At 40.4% G+C, this 24,202-nt stretch overlaps 1 protein-coding gene and 1 pseudogene across 3 annotated transcripts in view; one reads left to right on the top strand and one right to left on the bottom strand.

Moving 5' to 3' along the window:
* Positions 1-24,202, top strand: part of LOC104663792 (cytidine monophosphate-N-acetylneuraminic acid hydroxylase) — a 366,736-nt gene that overhangs the window by 269,903 nt on the left and 72,631 nt on the right. For 2 of the 3 annotated variants that reach the window (XM_030929498.1, XM_030929496.1), the window contains exon 3: positions 19,588-19,647. In XM_030929498.1, the coding sequence (XP_030785358.1) occupies positions 19,637-19,647 (11 nt within the window). In that variant the 5' untranslated portion in view covers positions 19,588-19,636. Of the gene's footprint in view, positions 1-18,625; positions 18,719-19,587; positions 19,648-24,202 lie in introns of those variants that run through there. The other variant, XM_030929497.1, reaches the window with a different exon arrangement.
* Positions 5,559-5,987, bottom strand: LOC104664022 (annotated as a pseudogene).

The raw sequence follows: 24,202 nt of genomic DNA, 5'->3' as shown, positions 1-24,202 counted from the left end.
TGATGATTGTTTCCTCATGTTAATTTAGTGATTCTTCCCCTGACCTTGGGTATTTTCCCACACACATGCACTGATCAGCACTTAGCTGGCTGTTTGAGGGGGACCTTCTGCAGGTCTTCAGGTTCTTCCAGGGAGGCTCTCACATCTTTGGTACTCTGCCCTAGGCACTCTAGCCACCTCACTCTCCAGACTCGCGGCTGTCTCCTCAGCTCCAGGACACCTCCACGAAGGTGCCTCTTCCCTGCCCTGTGACCTGAAAAAACTTCCTGCAAATAGTATACTGGGGCAATCGTTAGCTCACCTCATTTATTTCCTATTTCTTGGAGATCACCATTCTTCATTGTCTAACTTGTTCTAAGAATTGCTGTTTCATGTATTTGTGTTTTTGTTGTTGTTGTTTCAGAGAGGAGGATAAATCTGTTCTCTCTTACTGCATTTTGGCCAGAAATGGAAATACATGAGTCATTCTTTTTTTTTTTTTTTTTTTTTTGAGACGGGGTCTTGCTCTGTCGCCCAGGCTGGTGTACAGTGGCCGGATCTCAGCTCACTGCAAGCTCCGCCTCCCGGGTTTACGCCATTCTCCTGCCTCAGCCTCCCGAGTAGCTGGGACTACAGGCGCCGCCACCTCGCCCGGCTAGTTTTTTGTATTTTTAGTAGAGACGGGGTTTCACCACGTTAGCCAGGATGGTCTCGATCTCCTGACCTCGTGATCTGCCCGTCTCGGCCTCCCAAAGTGCTGGGATTACAGGCTTGAGCCACCGCGCCCGGCCAAGTCATTCTTAATGCTTTTATTTTCTACTCACTTTTGGTTTTAATTTACATTTCTCCAATGACTAACAATGTTGGATACTTTTTTCTGTGCCCACTGGCCATGTGTATATCTTTTATGATGAAATGTCTATTCAAATCTTTTGCCTGTTTTTTAAAAACTTGTGTTGCTTATATTTTTATTTTTGAGTTGTAGAAATTCTTTGTATATCTCCTACCTTTTAAAATATGTAATCAGTTTAGTAATCAATTTATTACATAGATTAACTCCAGAGGAACAATCTTTAAATCTACACAAGTATTTCTATCAAATGGATTTTCACCCTTAGGTACACTTAGACCTAAGCGATTAAGAGCATAAGAAAAATAAGAGCTAGTTTGGACAGACACCAAGCTAGCTGCAGGAATTTTTTTTTCATACCCCAATGGCACCTGGAATCACAGCAAGACAGAACTGTTCACTCCCCTGGAAAGGGGGCTGAAGCTAGGGAGCCAAGTGGTCTGGCTCAGTGGGTCCCATTCCCATGGAGCCCAGCAAGCTAAGAACCACTGGCTTGAAATTCTCACTGCCAGCACAGCAGTCTGAAGTTGACCTGGGAAGATCAAGCTTGGTGGGAGGATGGGCATCAGCCATTACTGAGGCTTAAGTAGGCAGTTTTCCCCTGACAGTGCTAAGGAGGCCTGGAAGTTTAGACTGCACAGAACTCAACACAGCACAGCAAAACGGCTGTGGCCACACTGCTTCTCTCGATTCCTCTTCACTGGGCAAGGGATCTCTAAAAGAAAGGCAGAAGCCCCAGTCAGGGACTTATAGATAAAACTCCCATCTCCCATGGGACAGAGCACCTGGGAGAAGGGGTGGATGTGGGCGCAGCTTCAGCAGACTTAAACGTTCCTGCCTGCTGACTCTGAACAGAACAGCGAATCTCACAGCACAACTCTTGAGCTCTGCTAAGAGACAGCCTGCCTCCTCAAGGGGGTCCTGACTCCCATGCTTTCTGACTGGGAGAGACCTCCCAACAGGGGTTGACAGGCAACTCATGCAGGAGAGCTCTGGCTGGCATCAGGATGGGGCACCTCTGGGACGAAGCTTCCAGAGGAAGGAGCAGGCAGCAATCTTTGCTGTTTTGCAGCCTCCACTGGTGATACCCAGGCAAGTAGGGTCTGGAGCAGACCTCCAGCAAATGGCAGCAGACCTGCAGCAGAGGGACCTGACAATTAGAAGAAAAACTAACAAACAGAAAGCAACAACATCAGCATCAACAAAAAGGACCCCCACACAGAAACCCAATCCAAAGGTCATCAGCCTCAAAGATCAAAGGCAGATAAATCCACAAAGATGAGGAAAAACCAGCACAAAAACAGTGAAAATTCCAAAAACCAGAATGCCTCTTCTCCTCCAAATGATCGCAACTCCTCCAGCAAGGGCACAAAACTGGATAGAGAATGAGTTTGATGAACTGACAGAAGTAGGCTTCAGAAGGTGGGTAATAACAAACTCCTTTGAGCTAAAGAAGCATTTCTCATTCAATGCAAGGAAGCTAAGAACCTTGACAAAAGGTTACAGTAACTGCTAACTAGAATAACTGGTTTAGAGAGGAAAATAAATGACCTGATGGAGCTGAAAAGCACAGCATGAGAACTTCATGAACCATACACAAGTATCAATAGCCAAATCCATCAAGGGGAAGAAAGGATATCAGAGATTGAAGATCAACTTAGTGAAATAAGGCGTGAAGACAAGATTAGAAAAAAAACAAAAAGGAACAAACAAAGCTTCCAAAAAATATGGGACTATGTGAAAAGACCAAACCTACGATTGATTGGGGTCCCTGAAAGTGACAGGGAAAATGGAACCAAGTTGGAAAACACTCTTCACTGTATTATCCAGGAGAATTTCCCCAACCTGGAAAGACAGGCCAACAATCAAATTCAGGAAATATGGAGAACACCACTAAGATACTACTTGAGAAGTGCAACCTCAAGACACATAATTGCAGATTTCTCCAAGGTTGAAATGAAGGAAAAAATGTTAAGAGCAGCCAGAGAGAAAGGTCAAGTAACCTACAGATGGAAGCCCATCAGACTAAGCAAATCTATCTGCAGAAACCCTACAAACCAGAAGAGGGTAGGGGCCAATATTCAACATTCTGAAAGAATTTTCAACCCAGAATTTCATATCCAGTCAAACTAAGCATCACAAGTGAATGAGAAATAAAATCCTTTCCAGACAAGCAAATGCTGAGGGATTTTGTCACCACCAGGCCTGCCTTACAAAGAGTTCCTGAAGGAAGTGCTAAATATGGAAAGGAAAAACCAGTACCAGTCACTGCAAAAACACATCAAAATAGAAAGACCAATGACACTATGAAGAAACTACATCAACTAATGTGCAAAATAACCAGCTAGCATCATGATGACAGGATCAAATTCACACATAACAATATTAACTTTAAATGTAAATGGACTAAATGCTCCAATTAAAAGACACAGACTGGCAATTGGATAAGGAGTCAAGACCTATTGGTGTGCTGTATTCAGGAGACCCATCTCACATGCAAAGACACACATAGGTTCAAAATCAAGGGATGGAGGAATAATTACCAAGCAAATGGAAAGCAAAAAACCCACAGGGGTTACAATCCTAGTCTCTGATAAAACAGACTTTAAACCAACAAAGATCAAAAAGGCCAATGAAGAGCATTACATAATGGTAAGGGGATCAATGCAACAAGAAGAGCTAACTGTCCTAAATATATATGTACCCAATACAGGAGCACCTAGATTTATAAAACAAGTTCTTAGAGACCTACAAAGAGATGTAGACTCCCACACAATAAGAGTGGGAGACTTTAACACTCCACTGTCAATATTAGATCAATGAGACAGAAAATTAACAAGGATTATATTCAGGACTTGAACTCAGTTCTGGACCAAGTGAAACTAATAGACATCTACAGAACCCTCTACCCCAAATCAACAGAATATACATTCTTCTCAGTACCACATGGCACTTATTCTAAAATTGACCACATAATTGGAAGTAAAACACTCCTCAGCAAATGCAAAAGAATGGAAATCTTAACAGTCTCTCAGACTCAATCAAATCAGAACGTAGGATTAAGAAACTCACTCAAAACTGTACAACTATATGGAAACTGAACAACTTGCTGTTGAATGACTACTGGGTAAATAATGAAATGAAGGCAGAAATAAAGATGTTCTTTGAAACCAATGAGAACAGAGACACAACATACCAGAATCTCCGGGATACAGCTAAAGCAGTCTTAAGAAGGAAATTTATAGCACTAAATGCCCAGAAGAGAAAGCAGGAAAGATCTAAAATTGACACCCTAACATCACAATTACAAGAACTAGAGAAGCAAGAGCAAACAAATTTAAAAGCTAGCAGGAGACAAGAAATGACTAAGATCAGAACAGAATTGAGGGAGATAGAGACACAAAAACCCCTTCAAAAAAATCAATGAATCCAGGGGCTGGTTTTTTGAAAAGATTAACAAAATAGACCACTAGCTAGATTAATAAAGGAGAAAAGAGAGAAGAATCAAATAGACACAATAAGAAATGATAAAGAGGATATCACCAGTGGTCCCACAAAAATACCAACTACCATCAGAGTACTTATAAACACCTCTACACAAATAAACTAGAAATCTAGAAGAAGTGGATAAATTCCTGGACACATACACCCTCCCAGTACTAAACCAGGAAGAAGCCATATCCCTGAATAGACCAATAACAAGTTCTGAAATTGAGGCAGTAATTAATAGCCTACCAACCGTATAAAACAAGGCCAGATGGATTCACAGCCAAATTCTACAAGAGGTACAAAGAGGAGCAGGTACCATTCCTTCTGAAACTATTCCAAACAACAGAAAAACCCATCACATTTGATGTACTAATAGCTCCAATCCATATAAATGTTGTCCAGTTAAACTTAGACCTTAAAATACAGGATGTGGGTAGAGTTTAATCTGGTTGGTCATAATTTTTATGTAAGATGTAGCTCCTTTGCAGTAAAATGAATACAGAAACAGCTTCAGTTCACTTTGCTTTTCACAATTGTCTTGACTATAGATGGAATCTACTGAAAAACAGTCTCCTACAGGTGAGTAAAGCTTTTCTCCTCCATCCAAGCACACATCATACCCACCACCCCTAACTGTTATCCAAATTTAAGTCAATGAGGAAAGCTTTTAGTCTCACACCTAGGCTATGCCTGTAGAACTGGCTTGTCACACACACACTTCTCTGCTAGGAGGCAATGTTGGTACAGATGTACAGTATTTCTAGTATGTTGTTCCAAGTATGTGCAACCTGCAGCATTGCTGTATCAGGTTGTATATACAGGGCAGGGTGAGGTATGCACTCATGGAAGGCAGTAAAATGGAAATCAAAATAACTTGCTTTTTTTTTTTTTTTTTTTGAGACCGGGCCTTGCTCTGTCACCCAGGCAAGAGTGCAGTGGTACTATCATGACTCACTGCAGCCTTGAATTCCTGGACTCAAGGGTGCCTCCCACTTCAGCCTCCTGAGTAGCTGAGACCAAAGGCACATGCCATTATGCCTGGCTAATTTTTAAATTTTTTTGTAGAGACAGCGTCTCACTACATTGTCCAGGCTGCTTTTGAACTCCTGGGCCCAAGCAATCCTCCTGCTTTAGCCTCCCAAAGTATTGAGATTATAGGTGTCAGCCATTATGCCCAGCCTAAAAGGACTTTCTCTTTCAGAGTGCCCCTGTCTTTGTTTGTAGAGGATATTCAATTTCTTTAATTACCTGGCATACTTTGAGTCCATCCCTGAGCTCTTCTGCTATACTTTTCTCTATCCTTTCTGTAGATCCCAGCAACCTCAGTCACTAGAGGATCATGTGGATTGGAATCACACAATAGGGAACAAAATGTTCAAGGGTACTTTTGAAATAGTGCTGGAGACCACTGTGACCATAGAATATCAAAACACATGCTGCCATTACTGTTACTATTTGGATAATACATTCCTGTAAATGCAACCTTAGGGGGTTTAAAGGGGTAGTCTGTTGGGAAATGAATTGCAAGAAAAAAATTCCACGCTGATAGGGACTGTCATTTCACCTCTTACTGCAGCTTGCCAGTGGGACATGCCATCTCCAATAGGACCAGCTGAACACTCTGCTGGAGCAGGGGGTCCTGTGCCAGGTCATTCAATTCCTTGTGGGTTCTCTTTGGAGCTTTGGTGGGAGGCAAGTGGTGTTCCCTCCAACCCCTGGGACCAGGATGAGGACAGGGAAGGGACGGGCGAGGGAGCCTGAGGCCACCTCCCAGCTGGAGAAAATGGGGAGTTGGGGTGAGGGGTCCGGGGAGACAGGATGAGGGCTGGGGATGCCTGCTGAGTGGCCACCATGTTACTCTGGGCGGCCCCTTTGTGCACTGCAGCAGCTTAACTAACTCCCTTTTCTCTGGTAATATTTGTTGCTTAAAAGAGGATGGATTTATCTTTCTATTAGTTAATATGTTAATAGTTAATATGGCTATATCAGCTTTCTCTTGGTTAGGATCTTTATATCTTTCTCATATAGTAGATACAAGTATATAAACAGGCATATTTCAGGCTCAGGTGTATAGAATTGATCATAATATTAACCATACTATTGTGGGTCTGTTTTATGTGTATATAATCTGTTGTTTTTGCTAGCTCTTGTTCATTGTGCCTTGGCTGTTTAGTTATTTTGTACCATGAGCTGCTTCATGGTTTGTAATTTTACTTACAGAAATTCTCGTTAGCTAGCTTAAAGATGGGGTCCTTCAAAGAGAATTTTCCCCTTCTTCTAGGTTTATGGGAACTACTGTTAGTCCAGGGGCCTCTAAATTAAATGTTCAGCAAGACTTTTCTCCAGTTCTCTCAGGTAGTGTAAATTCAAGCTACAAACATGCATAGACTAGATTTCTCTGGTTTTTAGTATTTAGAATCCTGTTTCTTTTCTTGTTTCTGCTTAGCACTAAAATTTGAGCTCATAGATTTTCTTTTCTTTGGAGCTGGAGGTAAGAAGGGAGAGGTGAGGTATTGGAGACTATTATGGGTTTATTTCTAGTTCTTTCTAAAAATAAATGGTTTAACCCATTATGATCCCAACATTTTTTGTGGAAGATCTCCTTTTAGACACAGTTTAATTTTGCTGACCAGTAATGATTCAATGAGGGGAATTTCGCTTTCTTTTAACAGACTCCACAACGTGGGCAGACCCTGGGCTGTGTCTCTGGTGCCTTTGAGGTCATAAAATACAAAGCTCAATCTCTTCTTCCTCGCTTCTCTCATTTGACAAATGGCCGGCTCCAGGCCTCTCGCAAATTCCCCACAGTGACTCGTCTTCACTTAGTCCCTGATTTGAGAAATCGTTACTTTTTTTTTTTTTTTTTTTTTTTAGTTGTTTTAAACAAGAGAATCTGTTGATGAATTTAGCTCACTACTTTACTGGAAACAATCTAAATTTAGTAGATCACACTTCAAACTCTATTGAATTGCTTTTTTTTTTTTTTTTTTTTTTGAGACGGAGTGTCGTTCTGTCCCCCGGGCTGGAGTGCAGTGGCGCGATCTAGGCTCACTGCAAGCTCTGCCTCCCGGGTTCACGCCATTCTCCTGCCTCAGCCAACCGAGTAGCTGGGAGTACAGGCGCCAGCCACCTCGCCCGGCTAGATTTTTTTTGTATTTTTTAGTAGAGACGGGGTTTCACCGTGTTAGCCAGGATGGTCTCGATCTCCTGACCTCGTGATCCGCCCGTCTCGGCCTCCCAAAGTGCTGGGATTACAGGCTTGAGCCACCGCGCCCGGCCTTGAATTGCTTCTTTATGCTTTTTCCTCTTAAGTAATTATATCTCGATATATTACAGTCATGAATATTTGTTTTTTATAAATTCCTGAATTCCAGGAAAAGACACTGGGAAGGTGGTATGCTCTGGTTGGTAAGTGGTAAACATTTTAGTTCCAAGCTTGAGTCAGCTTCTTTAAAAGGATATCACAAAGTTCTGAAACAGATACCACAGACTCCTTAAATCTGTCAGCTTGAAACTGCACATGAAACTGCCCATTTTCTATTTTTAGCTTTTATTTCCATTCAGTTTATCTTTTGCATTTACTTCTGTTGTTTATATTTCTGCTTTAGTAGCTTTCCTCCAAAATCAAAATCATACAAACAAGCTGTAGTGGGTTGAGTGCCCCTGCCCCCAAAGATATGTTCACCCAGAACCTCTGAATGTGACCTTATTTGGGAAAAGGAACTTTGCAGATATAATTAGGCTAGGAATCTCAGGATGAAATCACCCTGGATTATCTGGGTGGGACCTAAATCCAATGACAAGTGTGTGTCCTTATATAAGAGGAGAAGACACAGGGAAGAAAAAAAAAAAAAAAAAAAAAAAAAAAACAGAAAAGATGATGTGAAGATGAAGGTGAATAAAGCAATGCATCTATAAGCAAAAGAATGCCGAGGACTTCCAGCACCCACCAGAAGCTAGGAGAAAAGCCAAACCAGGTTCTCTCCCAGAGCCTCTGGAAGGAGCCCACCCTGCTGCCACCTTGATATTGTGTTCTGGCCTCTTGACCTGTGAGACAATAAATTTCTGTTGCTTTTTTAAGGCACTCTATTTGCAGTCATCTGCTATGGCACCTTCAGGAAACTAATCTACAAATTTATAAATTCCCTCTGCCCTAGTAATTTTTAAAAGTTTGCAATCTAGTTTTCCACCAAGCGTGATCAAAGAATGACAGTCAGATGAGAGAACTGGATTAGAACGTCTCTGGAGGCTGGATTTCAAGAGTTTCCTGGTTGTGAGGATCAAATACACTGTGTGTGCTTAAAGCATTTAACACATGTGAGAGCTTCCATAAGATGACTATTGCTTTTTTAAGAAGTCCAGCACTCATGCTCAGTGCTGACCATCAGCTCCTGCTTTGTTTTCAACTACAGCGGTGGTTTTAATGTTTGACACTTCCACCTGTCTTTACTTTACCCCTGCCCCTCCTCCTTCATACACACTGAAATTAGCTCTCTGAAACTTCTCAGAGCAAGTCTGAATTTTGTAGAGAAGTAGTTTTTTTCCAATGAAGAGTAACAACAGAACAAATAGCCCCTGGAATGTGTCTACCAAATTATAACGCCCCTCGCCCCAACAATTTTGGATACTTTGTCATCATAGCAGCTCTCTGAGATAGGTATTGTCATTAACATTTTATATATAAGGACAGTTTTTTTCCAGTTAGAATTGAAGAACTGGAGTTGGAAGGAAGTTTGGAATTGCTAGCCTGTTTCATCAGTTAATTAATTAAACAATTTTTGAGTAAATATAATGTACTAGACTCTAAGATGCTCTGGGCATTCAAATATAATCAATCTATTCCAGGTGTCATGTGCTGATAAGCAAAATAATATATCACTACTAGCAATAGTGTAGCAATTTTATAGCACTAATAAATTTGAAATTCTAAACCATTATTATAAGTAGGAATTTTTTATACACCACAAGTGAAATAGTATAAATCAATAAAAATGTGTTCTAAAGCCCTACTTATGTTTGTTATAAAGTGAACTGAGGCACAATAAAATTTTAGAGTTTATCTGAGGAAACAATGATTCATGAATGGGACAGCTCCAAACCAGAAGTGGCTTAGGAGCTACATGGAGGGAACACAAGAGGGCAGCTTTTATAGGGTGAACACAGAAGTAAAGCAAATAAAATATTTGATTGGTTACAGTTAAACCTACAGATAGCCTTATTTGGTCTATCCCTTTGGAAAGCCCCTAGTTATATCAGTTTATTGGCTGCCTCAGATTGGTTGAGCATTTATAAAATATAACTCAAGTTTCCCTTATGCTTGTAAATCAAGCAAGGTTAGGATGAGGCATAACCAATTTTGTCTGCTCAAGGATTCTTCAGGCCTGGTTTTCATTTTGTTTACTTTAACATTTTAGTACGTATAAATTTACTTCTTTCTTTTTAACTGCTGCATAGTATTCCACAGAAGAATGTACCATAATGTATTTGCTCATTCCTCTGTTGATGTTACCAATATTTTGTTGCAATGGACATCTTTTTGTATAAATGCCAAAGCATTTCTTTAGAAAAATTATACTAGAATAGAAGTAGAATTGGTGAGTCAAAGGATATTCACATTTAAAAGTTATTATATAGATTACAGATGGTCCTGACTTACAATGGTTCAACTTATTATTTTTCAACTTTATACAATGACGTGAAAGTGATGCATATTTAATAGAACCTGTGCTTTGAATTTGAATTTTGGTCTTTTTCCAGAACTAGTGATAAGTAGCATGATACTCTTACCTCATATATTCAACATTTATTATAAAATAGATTTTAAATTAGATGATTTTGCCTAACTGTAAGCTAGTAGAGTTGTTCTGAGCATGTTAAAGCTAGGCTAAGCTATGATGTTCAGTAGGTTAGGTGTATTAAATGCATTTTTGACTTAAGATTATTTTCAACTTACAATAGTTTTATCAGAACACAACCTATTGTAAGTCAAGCAGCATCTGTATATAGATACTGTCAAATTGCTAAAAACACTCTATCAATTTATGTTCCTATCAGTATTATGAGCATACACTTTTTTCAAAGTCCTCACACATTATTCATCGTTAAAATTCTGTCAGTACAAAGGTAGAAAAATGACTCAATGTTATTTTAATTGGTTTGTAGGGAGGGCAGAAGAGCAGGTTAAGGGAGACTTTCACTTTGTTTCTTCACATCTAATGGGAGACAAATCTGCATGACTTGGCCTTAGGTAGACTGAGCCAGTCTGGGACAGGGCTGCAAAGCCTTTGGCAGATGTCAGCATTCTTGAAACACAGAGGCTCTTCAAGGCTGTTTCTAGTGAAATTTTAAAATTGTGGTTTAAAAACAAGGATTACTAATTGCATTGATATTAATATAGCCAAGACTTGCTCTTTTTTGTTTAATGAATGCATGGTGTATCTTTTCCCCTTTCTTTTGCTTTCAATCCACCTGTGTAATTGAAGTTGAAGTGAATTTCCTATAGATAGCATATTGCTGGAACATGTTTTTATTTTTATCCCCTCTGCAAATTTCTGTCTTTTAATTCGTATATTTAGACCACTTACTTTTAAGGGAATTGTTGATATGTTAGGACATATCTGCCCCCCTAATTTTTCTTTTTGTTTCCTCTATTTCCTGTTCCTCTGCCTCTCTTTTTTGTACCTTCCTGTGGGTTACTTGAACATGTTTCAGGATTCAATCTTAATTTATTTGTTTTATGTTTTTAAATTGTAAGAGAGAGGATCTAGGAGGAATGGGGCTTTCCATCATGGCTGGAGCTGGAAGTTGTTGAGTAATTATTTTTTATTGCCATAAAATGTACGTAACACAAACTTCATCACCTTAGCCATTCTAAAGTGTGCGATCAGTGGCTGTGTAGGGAGAAACTCTCTCTAACTGTGTCTTCACTCTCACACCACAACAATCAACACAGAAGACTTCTATGACCAAATATGTTGGGGGTTGGTTGCCACGCTTTAAGCAGGTGGACACCAGCCGAAGGTCCTCCAATTCGATTCTTACACTATCTACCTAGAGATGGCATCAGACCCCATGGGTTGGGTCGCAGTCCCCAAGATTGTCTCTTCTATACCAGTTGCAAGTCTGGGCCTCTGAAACTTCTGACCAACTAGCTTGAAGTTAAGGTTCCCAGGAATTCCCTCTTTGGGTTTGACTAATTTTCTGGAGCAGCTCACAGAATTCAGGGAAACACTTACATTTACTTGTTTATTATAAGGAATATTACTAAGAATACAGATGAAGAAACATGTAGGGAGAGGCATAGGAGAAGGGATGCAGAGTTCCATGCCCTCCCTGGGCTCCACCCTCCAGGAGCCTTCATGTGTTCAGCTATCTGGAAGCTCCCTGAACCCAGTTCTCTTGGATTTTTATGGAAACTTCATGACATCAGCATTCCTTCCCCCAGGATACGAGGTGAGACCCTCATTGGGGAGACTCTTAAGACCCACAATCAGAAAGACAGGGAACATTAGAATCCTGCCTTGGGTCAGGTAAAAGGAATGCAGGAGAGAGATTATTTCCTGAGGCCTGCCTCTGAGACCTAACACACCCAGCATTATAACAAAAGACTGTAACAAGAGATGTGGGAGTTATGAACCAGGAACTGTGAAGGAGAACATCATCGACTGTGCCAGATGGAGCTCAGATTTCCGGGAAGGGGCTGACTAAAATGCATTATTTGAATATCATGATGCAGAAGATAGATAGATAGATAGACAGATGAAAACAAATATGTATATTTTCTATAATGTTCTATAACACGAGAAGTTTCCCAAACATTTATTTATATTGTTTGTTTATTCCCAAATATTTATATTTCCCAAATACGACAGCAAGGAGATTGAGAAATCACAAAGGACAGATGAGAACAATGTTACTTAATGCCACAGAACAGGATATCATTTCAAGGAGTTACTCAAAGTGTTTCACTTCTGCCATTATGAACTCCTAAGCCTCTCAGCAGTGTGGGTGGTCGTGGGGAGGTGTTGAGGTTAGCAGCAGCCACAGGCTTCTCTTCACACAGGATATGCTATGTAGTGAATCAGTATCAAGACTGGAGGAAGGCGAGGGTTTTCAGAAAACCACCTCAGGCCGTGGTTTGGAGTAGTCTCATTGAAGTTTACAGAATCAAAAGTCACAGATATTGTGCGCATGTACTCTAGAACTTAAAGTATAAAAAAAAGAAAAAAGAGTCACAGATAATTAGGAGGCATTGAAATAGAGACCTGGTTTCTTTTTTTTTTTTTTTTTTTGTGATGGAATCTCACTCTGTCACCCAAGCTGTGCACCCAAGAGTGCAGTGGTGAGATCTCCGCTCAACCTCTGCCTCCCAGGTTCAAGTGATTTTTCTGCCTCAGCCTCTCAAGTAGCTGGGACTACAGGTGCACCCCACCACACCTGGCTAATTTTTGTATTTTTAGTAGAGACGGGTTTCACCACATTGGCCAGGCTGGTCTCAAACTCCTGACCTCGTGATCTGCCCGCCTCAGCCTCCCAAGTGCTAGGATTACAGGCGTGAGCCACTGTACTGTGCCCAGCTGACCCCATTTCTACGACCAGTTTAGCCACAAAGTAGACATGTAACCCGAGGAAAGTGACTTAACCTCCTAGGGCCTCAGCTTCCCATATTACACACCCCTGGGGTGGGGATGACAGGAGGTGTGGCGGGGTTGAGCTGGATAATATAAGGTTCCTTACTGCTGTAGACATTTATGATTTAACATTTTTTATGGATTGCTGCTGCTTTTTTTTTTTTTTTTTTTTAATGTCAAATTCTTGTGTATATAAGGCCTTGATTCTTTCAGGTCTGGGTTGTATGGCCATGAGCTAATTCCGGATGACTTATTCTAGAAGCAATTGTTTAAGTATCCTTTACTTAGCTAAACATAAGCAACATAAATTCATCTAATATAATGTATGTTCTCTTATAACATGCTACTGGCCAGAGTTGTTAGATTTTGTTCACACCCTAGATCCTGCTGTATTTTATAGCACTTTAGAATAACAATCATTCTTTAAAAACCCTTTGACCCACCTTTGTCATTTCTGTAAATACACCTGTCCTTTACAAGCATCTGGCTCTTTCTATCATTCTTCCTCCAGAAATCATAGTATTATAGATTTGGAAAATGCTAAGCCTTCATTTTCTTGTTATAGACTGGCTTAGGTGTCCCTCTTGATTATTCTTAATGCATTCAGTGTATTAATTCATTTCTTCATTCATTAAAAATATGCCCCATGCCAGGTGTTGGGGACATTGCAATGAACAAGACCGGCATGGTCCCTGCTCTCATTCAGTCATGTCTAGGGGTAAAGATAAACATTGGATAAGTAATAATTGGTGTGCTGACTGTTAAGAAGAACTACAGTGCTATACAAGCTGTAGGATCATATTGGGCTTTAACCAATTCCTTGGGAATCAGATTTCTAGATGAAGTGGCATTTAAGTTGAAATCTGAGTAGTGAGTAGGAGTTGTCCAGGCAAAGATGAGGAGGGGGAACCACTCCAAGCTGAGAGAACAGCTGAAATGAGAAAGTCCGTGGAATATTTTTTTTTTTACTATAAGAAGGTCACACTGGCCAGAATGGAGAGAGGGCTGGGGAGGGTGATTTGACGTCAGTCCATAGCGGTAAGCACAAATCAGACCAGGATGCTTATGGCAGGCCATACTAAAGATTTTGAACTTTATCCTCATAGAAGTTGGAAATCATTAAGAGTATAAAGAAAGATATGATCAAATCTGATATTTTAAATAAAGCCCATTTGGCTGTGATGTGGCAAGTGGGCTGGAGGCAGGGTGGTGAGAAGAGACACAGGAAATTCAGTTGGGACATTCCTGCTGTGGTTCAGATGAGAGCTATGTGTGGGCTTGGACTAGGGCAGTGCATCTGCTTCAAGGGGAAAGGGTTTAGTGTTTTGTGGAATTTGGGGAATGAGGGAAGAAGAAGGGTCAGGAATGGTTTCATGAAGCCCAGGGGAGAGGGTTTTTAAAAGGAGGACTTCATCAACTGTGCCAGATGGAGCTGAGATGTCCAGGAAGGGGCTGACTACACTAGAATGCATTATTTGAATATCATGATGCAGAAGATTTTTTTTTTTTGAGATGGACTGTAATCTTTCCCCATTCAGTTGCTGTTAAATTTAGCACAGACATAAAAATTAAGAAATTCAATGAAACAATTATGTTGCATTCATAATTTTCTCCTGCACTGCCATTAATATTGGTTGGTAAAAATTATTCTGTACTTATTTCTATGAAATTTGAAAAGACTTAAAACTGCCTGATACTTTGGTGATATTCTTCCAGGAATGAGAAAATGAGACAGAAATGGCCTTTGAATGTTTTCAGGAAGGCGAAATGGCAAAGGAAAGCTGGATTAAAAGGTGTTACAAAAGCAAACTAGTTAATACTTCCAAGAAATGAATATGCTAAGATTTTGTTTGCTAATCAACATTTATTAAACATTTACTGTGTACCACTGATCTAGGCTCTTGGTCAGATGTGAGCAACAAAAAGAAGATAGTACAGTGCTTGCCTTCCAAAATCCAGCGCGGTCCTAGAATGAATTCAGGTTTCACTAAGGCGACTTAGGGAGAAAGTTCTCTAGGTTCTAGCAATTAAGGCAGGCACCCACATAAAGACTCAGTGGCGAATGGGTGGGAAGAATGATTTTTATTCATCAGCACAATATCTTAAAAATCCCAGGGTAGCCTTCTTTGATAAAAGACAGAGAGTACATGACTTAGAGGCTTCAGAGGGGTCCTCTACTGCCCATTCTGGATTTCTGTTTTGAGACTTGGATGTTCTAAAGTGCTTGCAGAGGAGATTCTGAGGCCCACCAGTAGCCTAAAAAACTCCAGGCCTGCTCCCCTCACTGCCCCCACTCGTGGGTGGAACACAGAAGTAGAAGATGCTATTCAGCTCAGTGGCCCTGCCCACCATGCATATGACCCTGTGAATGCCTGTGGCCATTCAGGTTAGTTCATCTTCCCTCCTCTCCCACACCATGGAGACACAGGAAGAGAAGGAGGATAAGTGTTTTTTGTGTTTTTCTCTAGTGCTGACATTAGAGCCTGAGGCTCCAGCCTTGCACGAGGCCTGATGGGCTGAGGTTTCTATGCTGGGTTTTTCAAGATCTCTCCGGACCCTTCCAGCAAATTCCTCTTTTGACTCAAGGAGGTTTTGGAAACAAATGAGTAAGACAGACATAGTCTCTGTAATAAGAGAAGAATGGTGAGTCAAGGATGCCTGGAAAACAGCAATAGCTAAGGTCAGGCAGAAGAAAAGGAAGAAAAAAAAAAGACAAAGCAAAAAGAGCTCTGGAGACACAGGAGAATCTGGAGAGCTGAAAGCTTCAAGAACGAGGTAGCCACAGTCCTGAGTGTGATAAGGAGCACCAATAAGGTAAGGGCTGACAACGGCTTTTTGGGATTCACTGGTGGCCTTCTTGACAGCAGTTCCAGTGGATTGGTGAGGAGCTGGATTGTCATAGAGGAATAAAGTTAAGAAGTGGAGAGGAGGAATAAGGGAAACAAAGAAACTTGGCAGATGAAGAAAAAGAGGATAATTACTAGAAGAGGTCATTATCTCAGGTAGATTTCTATTGGGACGCTGTTTCAAGGTCTAGAAAAAAGGTGTGCTGTGTGGGCGAGAGTATCTAAAACCTTTACCAGAGAAAGCTGGAGGACCTCTTTGGGAGATGAAGCTCTCTGTTACCTGCAGATTCACCAAAGACTCTGAGGCTGAGAGGACCAGTATACTGTGGAACTGATTTCTGAGACCACAGTTGGAAATTGTGTGTTCAGAGTCCTTACAAGTCTGAAAAGGCCTTTATTTTACAGTCACACTTGAATCACCATTTGGCCGTAGAATTCTCCCTCAGAATTCTGTAAACATCACCCCATTGGGGCTCCTGGAACTTCATTTCCAAATGAGACGGCAATGTCCACTGGTTTATTTGCCCTCGGCAGACACCTGATTTTGGTGAAGGGGTTGGGGTGTCTTTTGTTGGGAGAAGTGAGTATGAGGAGGGTGGGGGAGTGGTCTGGAAGTTTGTAGGATTTCTTGTAGGATTCTTTTCTGTCGTTTATAAATTTCATCAGATTATCTGTAATATGGCTTTTTTCAGTATTCCTGCCCAACAATCCTTAGATTCATTAAATATGAAATCTAGATTTTCTTCTATTGAGAAAAATGTTAACTTATTCTTGATCATTCCTTCATTTGTTTTCTGGAATTTCTGTTACATAGAAGTTATATATTATTCTTCCTATTTCTTAATTTTCTTTCATAACTTCTCTTTTAGGAGATTCCTTAAATTGGTTATCTGTTTCACAGATGCCAGGTTTGGTTTTTGGCTTATGATTCTGCTACTTAAGGCCTCCACTGTTTTTTTGTTTTGGCGCCCATGATTTTATTGGAAAAATCTTTTTGTTCTCTCATTGCCCCTTTTCATTTATGTGACACCTTCCTGAAAATTACCCCTCCATTTGAGATTTAAATAAAATGTCTGGCTCTTCATCCCATTCTTGATGGGAAATTTAATGCCTCCCCTAACTTTGTTTTTGATTTTTTTTTTTCTTTTCAATTCCAAGATGTTTTGTACTTGGTCCCTACCTAGGTCCAATTTTCTTTGTCCTCGGTTTTCTAATTGTACCTCTTCTTATAGTCTATTCTTATAACTTGTCCTGGTGCAGACATAGAACACATCTTTTTCCTTTGTGTTCCCCAGATGGCATTCTTCAGCACACTTTGCTAAAGGTCTGAGGTAGTGAAAAGGGTGGCGTCACTGCTCTCCAGAGAGCATTCATGTGTTTTAAAAAGTCCTCCATCTGCCCTATTACCAGGGATTTGTCACCTACCACCTTACTAACAGGGCTCCTCTCCTGCTCTGTTGAAAGGAAGAGTCACTAATGGATGCTAGCAGGGCTTAATACCTAGGTGATGGGAATGTCTGTGCAGCAACCTGCCATGGCACATGTTTACCTATATAATAAACCTGCATATCCTGCACATGTACCCCTGAACTTAAAAGTTGGAAATCAAAAAAGAGAAAGGGGCCTCTGTTCTCTGCCTTTCTTATCTTCCTGTTTTCAGACAGAACTCCCTTTACCTGAATTCTAAAGTTCTCTTTGTTTCTATCTGACATTTAAGTCAAAAAGATGTTACCACACCTGTTCTCTCCTTCAGAGAATTCAGGTTCCTGCTTTTATAATCCCTTTTTATGCCGTGATGCATTAAATTTCTTTCTCTGAAAATTCTTCCTTGTTTTCTTTACTAAATCTATCTTGCGGAAAGGTATCTTTGCCCTAATTGTTCAGTTTGTGATTATTTCTGGCAGCTAATTTTCCCCATGTGTCTAATGTTTCTTGTATAAGAGAAAATAGATGGCTTTTATTTCTAATCAGAGGTCTATGTTGCTCAACATTGGCAACTCCTGTGGGTTCCCTAAGCAATTGTGCATGTCAGGGTTCAGTTCTTTCTGGTGGTTTCCTGCTTTCTTTTCCTATGTGAGACTTATGTAGAATTTATTTAACATGCAATAAATATGCAGTCTCCAGCAATAAAATATGCACATAACATGAAATATGTTTACAATATGGAAAATCCCACAATCATAATGGTAGGAGAAAGGCCAGATACAAAAGAGCATATGATTCCATTTATACAAAATTTAAGAGTAGGTATAACCAGTCTATGGTGATACAGATTAGAGGAGTGGCTATCAATTGAGTGGATGTTGACTGGGAAGGAGTTAGCTGGAGTCTTAGAAACGTTCTATATCTTGATGTGGGAGGTAGTTACATGAATGTATACCTGTGTAAAAAAGTCATAGAGCTATACATTCAAGATTAGTGCATGTCACTGTATGTAAGTTATACCTCGCTTTAAAAAATGTCATGTGATGTCGTCTAGAACTAGGGAAGGAAGAATTTGAGAGACCTTCTTGATCTGGGGAGGAAAAGAATACTTTTGAGGGCAGGTGTTACTTAGAAGAATTGCTTCACGTAGCAGTCTTTTCTTCCTTTATCCTACTACCAGACATTTCTCCAACTAGAATAGATGTGGTTACAACTGTCCTCTTGCTCTTTCCTGAGAATTTGTTCAGTTGTTTCCCACATACCATTTTAAATGTTGTGGCAAATACAAGTTCAACGTCACATTGCCAGTGCTTCGGAAACTTACAGTCTAGTTGGAGAGACAAGACTAACATGAAAGAGAATTTAGTGTTGCTGTCTTTTTTTTTTTTTTTTTTTTTTAAGTGCAGATTTTGAGGCACAGAATTCTCCAGGGATTCAGGAGAGAGCGCACTCAGTGGGAAAAGGAGGAATTGATTTTAGTGAAGTGGGGAGAACTTAAGGTGAGTTTTTGAAAATACATGGGCAGGCGCAATGCCAGCTAGTTCTTCACTGTATTGTGTTTGTTGAAAGAACCACAGAACACCTGCTTGCTAGAGCTGAAACAGTGACTGGGCAAGACAGGATGTTTATCAAACTGGGGTAAATAAACCAAGAGGCATACAGATGTCTCAAGAGATTTAGACTTGGGCCACTAGTCTGAGCCCTCAGGGTTGAGAAGACAGAAGTACAGTCAGGGGAGGGTAGGGATCAGGAAGGAACAGAGGCCAGACCTAAACTGTACGCCCCAGTGGGAAATACTATACAGAGGTCTTTTCTTTTATAATAAAGCAATTCTTATTATATTACAAAGAAAACCAAAATCTGTTTTTGTGACAGGATGATTCACAGAAGGATACATAAAATTAGGGAGTGATATATTAAGTTATCCTTAATATTTTCTCCTCATACACCACATTCATGTGTCTGCAAAACATACATGTGCATTCAGGCACACATATGTATGAACACACATACACACGCACACACACTTCATACTCCTGTGCTGGTGGGGAATTCGGAGTTTATCTAAAGTGCACCATCCACTTGCTAGGCTCTATGGGTGGAGCTGGAAGGGTAATAGAAAGGTTGGCAGATATATGAAGACAACTGAAATTCATATCAGCAGGCCAAGTGTTCATGTCACCAGAAGTCTGACTCACCAGCTGTGCTCTTGCCTGCTGTGCTCTTGTAATTGCTTTTGGAAAGGTTTTCTGGCTACAATAAAATCTGATTAAATTTGTTACCAAGCAAATTGAATTGTTCGGGCTGCAGCCTTTCTAGAAGTTTTAAACATTATTTAAAAGAATATTTCAACCTCACTCCATTTCAGCTATCTCTGAGGAGCTGCTCTTGTGCTGTTTGGCCCCTGCCTACTCGGAATGGAACAAAGGTATGGTGTGCATTGTTTTTCTACTGAATTTAGGATATTTATTTTTGATGGTTTGTCTTTTCATCTTCTGTGACTAGGTATAAGAATTGAGAGTTCTTGCTGGGGGATGGGGAAGGATTTATGATGTTAAAACAATTTTCGAATATATAGTATTTGCCATCTTCGGAACACCTGATTTACAATTCACCCAGTTACTTGGATATAGAACTTGCTTGTATCGCACCCTGCTTGCCCTTTATATTCTATCTACTTGAGCCATCTCTGCAACCCTGTCCACTTTACCCAGCACCCTTATCAGCAACACTGCCTTTTCTGTATACTTCCCTTATTTTTTTCTCTGGCTGCTAGCAGATCTTGTTTTTGGAGCTTTCCTTCTGTCAAGACATTACTTACTGCTTTGCTCAGGTCTCAGAAAGCTTTGGGATCCAGAGAGATACTAAAGGATTGGGGCTGAAAGGGCATGGAAGATTCAGGGTTTGAACTTGAGGGGTGCTGTGGACTAAATGGTACAGTGAATTCATGGATCAAAAGTGCAGTCAGTCTTAAAGCTCCAATCAATACAATGTCAACTACTTCATGGGGTAAGTAAGATTTTTGTGGGCTTGTTAGAACTTACTTGCCATTTGTAACTTGTTTTTATGGGAAAATATCAAGTGCAGTATAAAATAAACATTTAGACCACTACCTAGTCATAAAGGGGGGTGCTTTCTGTAGTATATTTAATTAAACACATACTATTATAACACTTTGCTAAGTTTTAGTTCTCAAGTAAATATAAAGCCGTTCTAAAGATATTTTAGGAATGGTGACATGTTTAAATCTCAGGTTTATAAAAAGGGTTGTAAGAATGGCTGTTGTGGGCCATTAGTTTCAATGCTGATTTATTCTCTCCACAAATATTTGTTGAAATCCTCGTGTGTGCTAGGCTGTGGGGTTGCAACAGAACCCTAACACAAACATGGTTCCTTCCCCTGCATGGCTTACAGTTTTCTGGGGGACACAGATATTAATCAACCAACCTCATAATTAAAAATGAAATTATTGGCCAGGCGTGGTGGCTCACGCCTGTAATCCCAGCACTTTGGGAGGCCGAGGTGGGTGGATCATGAGGTCAGGAGATTGAGACCATCCTGGCTAACATGGTGAAACCCCGTCTCTACTAAAAATTAAAATATATATATATATGTAGCCAGGCATGGTGGCAGGCACCTGTAGTCCCAGCTACTCAACAGTAGCTGGGAGGCTGAGGCAGGAGAATGGCATGAACCTGGGAGGCGGAGGTGGCAGTGAGCTGACACTGCGCCACTGCACTACAACCTGGGGGACAGAGCGAGACTCTATCTCAAAAAAAAAAAAAAAAAAAAAGAAATCAGTTTGATAAGTGACGTGAAAGAAAAAGACATAGTGCTGTGAGGCTGTATCACAGTGGGATTTGACCTTATATGGGGAGTCAGGGAATTCCCAGTGGGGCTACTGATTGAACTGAGACCTAAAGTATAAGGTATTGGGGAAACCTGCCCCCAATATTTCAACATAGTTTCTTTCTATTTTCCATAAGCATCAGCTGGCTGAGAAATAAAGAGACAGTACAGAGAGAGAAATTTTACAGCTTGGCCGCCAGGGGTGACATCACATATTGGTAGGACCATGATGCCCACCTGAGTCTCAGACCAGCAAGTTTTTATGGAGGGTTTCAAAAGGGGAGGGAGTGTAAGAACAGAGAGTAGGTACACAGATCACAGGCTTCAAAGAGCAAAAAGCAGAACCACTGATAAGGGTCCAACAAAGATCAAGTGCTTCTGAGGGGAACAGGGCAAAGGGCAAAAACAGAACCACTGATAAGGGTCCAGTAAAGATCACAGGGCAAAGGACAAGAGCAGAACCACTGATAAGGGTCTATGTTCAGTAGTATTGTCTTGATAAACATCTTAAACAACAGAAAACAGGGTTTGAGAGCAGAGAACTGGTCTGATCACAAATTTACCAGGGTGGAATTTTCCCAACTCTAGTAAGCCTGAGGGTTCTGCAGGAGACCAGGGCATATTTCAGTCTTTATCTCAACTGCACAAGACAGACATTCCCAGAGCAGCTGTTTATAGACTTCCCGCCAGGAACACATTATTTTCCCAGGGTATTAATATTAATATTCCTTGCTAGGAAAAGAATTTAGCAATATCTTTCCTACTTGCACATTCATTTATAGGCTCTCTGCAAGAAGAAAAATATGGCTCTTTTTGCCTGACCCCGCAGGCAGTCAGACCTTATGGTTGTCTTCCCTTGTTCCATAAAAATCACTATTATTTATTATTCTGTTCTTTTTAAAGGTATATTGATTTCATATTGTTCAAACACACGTCAATTTGTACAGTTAACACAATTATTACAGAGGTCCTGAGGTGACGTACATCCTCAGTTTATGAAGATAACAGGATTAAGAGATTAAAGTAAAGACAGGCATAAGAAATTATAAAAGTATTATTTGGGAACTGATAAATGTTCATAAATCTTCACAATTTATGTTCCTCTGCCGCAGTTTCAGCCAGTCCCTTCGTTTAGGGTCCCTGACTTCCCATAACAATAAGGAGAGTTAAATCTGTGAGGAAGGGATCAAAAGAGAATATTCTGAGCAAAGAGTTGTACACTGAGGAAATTAAAGAAGGCCAGATGTCATTAGGAGGAAGAACATAGTACAAAATAAGCTGGAAGAAGTGCATAGGGGTCATTATATATGCATCACCTCCTAGGCATGTTAGGGATTTTGCTCTTTCTCCTAGGAACAGTGACAGGAGACAAGTGAAAAAAAAAAGGTTGATAGGGTGGAATTATTTTAAATTTCCATTTAATCTATGTTATTGTGCCTCATTCTCCATGATGTGATTATTAAGCATTGCGTGCCTGTGTTAAAACATCTCATATACTCCACAGTTACACACTTCTATGTACTCACAAAAATTTAAAATTAAGTAACTATGTTATTCTTGGTCATCATGGAAAGAACAAATTAGAGAAAGAGTGAATTTAGGGTGACCAGTTAGGGCTCTATGGCAGTGGCCCAGAGGGCTATGGGGATGGCTTAGATTAGGGTGACAGGGAGGATGGTGGTGAGAGAGACTTAAGAGGTAAGATTAATGGATTTGACTTAGCTATAGGGTAGGGAGAGAAAGGGAGTTGTTGAAGATAACAGGTTGTCATGAAGTACATTTGAAGGATGAGAATGAGTGAGATGCACTGAGCTGAATTTTGGATATGCTAAGTTTCAGGTGTCTTTAAGACATCCAAATACATATGTACAAAAGGTAGTTAGCTATACAGATACAACTTTGTGGCTCAAGGTCTACTCATATATGTGTTTGAGAGTCATTTGTGCTCAGGAGATAATTGAAGCCAAGAGTATGAAGGAGACTCTCTAGGGAAAAAGTGTCAAATGAAGAGGTTGCAGAACTGAGCCTTGAGGAGCTACAATATTTAATGGTGAGATAGAGGAAGGATCCATCTACAAAGCAAACAAAAAAGGACTGAAAATGTAGGAAGAAAACTAATAAGCTATTAGGTGTGCCTGAAACAACAACCACAAAAAGTATACCTGGCTATAAAGGAAGGGAGAAAGAGAACTAGCTGGAGGGTCTTTGGGGCTGAAATGCTTAAAAAAAAAAAAAAAAAAAAAAAAAAAAAAAAAGAAAGAAAGAAAAAGAAAAAAAAGAAAAAAAAAGGTTTGGATGGTTTAAAAAAGCAATATAATGTAGATTCCTTCTACATACCATTCATGAAATGACAATATTATAAGGATAGCTGGCAAATCAGTGGTTGCCAGAGGGTATGAACAGTGGGGATGTGACTATAAAGGGTAGTCCTTGGGAGCTTCACTGAGGAAGTTCCTTGGTGGTGATAGAAGAGTTATATGTCATTTTGTTTGTTTTTTGAGATGGAGTCTCACTTTGTCAGCCAGGCTGCAGTGCAGTGGTGCAATCACAGTTCACTGCAACTTTGAAATCTGGGCCTTAAATGATCCTCCTCCCTAAGCCACCCAAGATGTAGCTGGTACTACAGGTGTGCACCACCACATCCTACAAGAATTATGTATCATTTTGTTCTTCACATTCCTATCAGACACTTTATAAAACAAATGGATCCAGTAGGGAACAAACACAATCATTATGCTGACTGTAGTGAATACAGAGGGAAAGAAAAAAGGTTCGCCTTAAAGTATTTGAAACCCACTGACTGTATGAAAATGCTACTTCCAGGCACCTGGGCTGTGACTCAGATGCTGATATTAACACAACAGAAAGGTCTCAATTTAGTGACTGTCCCACATGCTCCAGCCTTCCTGATTTTATCTCTCTGTATTTTTGAAATGACAGAGCCTGAACATCGTGGACAATGATTGAGGAGGAGGATCAGAGAGCCCAGCCAGACAAAGTTAGAACAGACTTGGGTCTTGCAGGCTATGCCTGGTGAGATCTGAGTTCTTGAGAAATGTGTCACGTTCACGAACCTGCCTTCACTTTTTCTGCTGCTTATTTTGTAATGGAAGAAACAGACCACCACTGTGTGA

Source organism: Rhinopithecus roxellana, chromosome 4, assembly GCF_007565055.1.
Source record: "Rhinopithecus roxellana isolate Shanxi Qingling chromosome 4, ASM756505v1, whole genome shotgun sequence".
In the NCBI taxonomy this organism is placed as follows: Eukaryota; Metazoa; Chordata; class Mammalia; order Primates; family Cercopithecidae; genus Rhinopithecus; species Rhinopithecus roxellana.
Note: the sequence above shows the minus strand (reverse complement) of the source record. Positions and strands in the feature narration are given on the sequence as shown.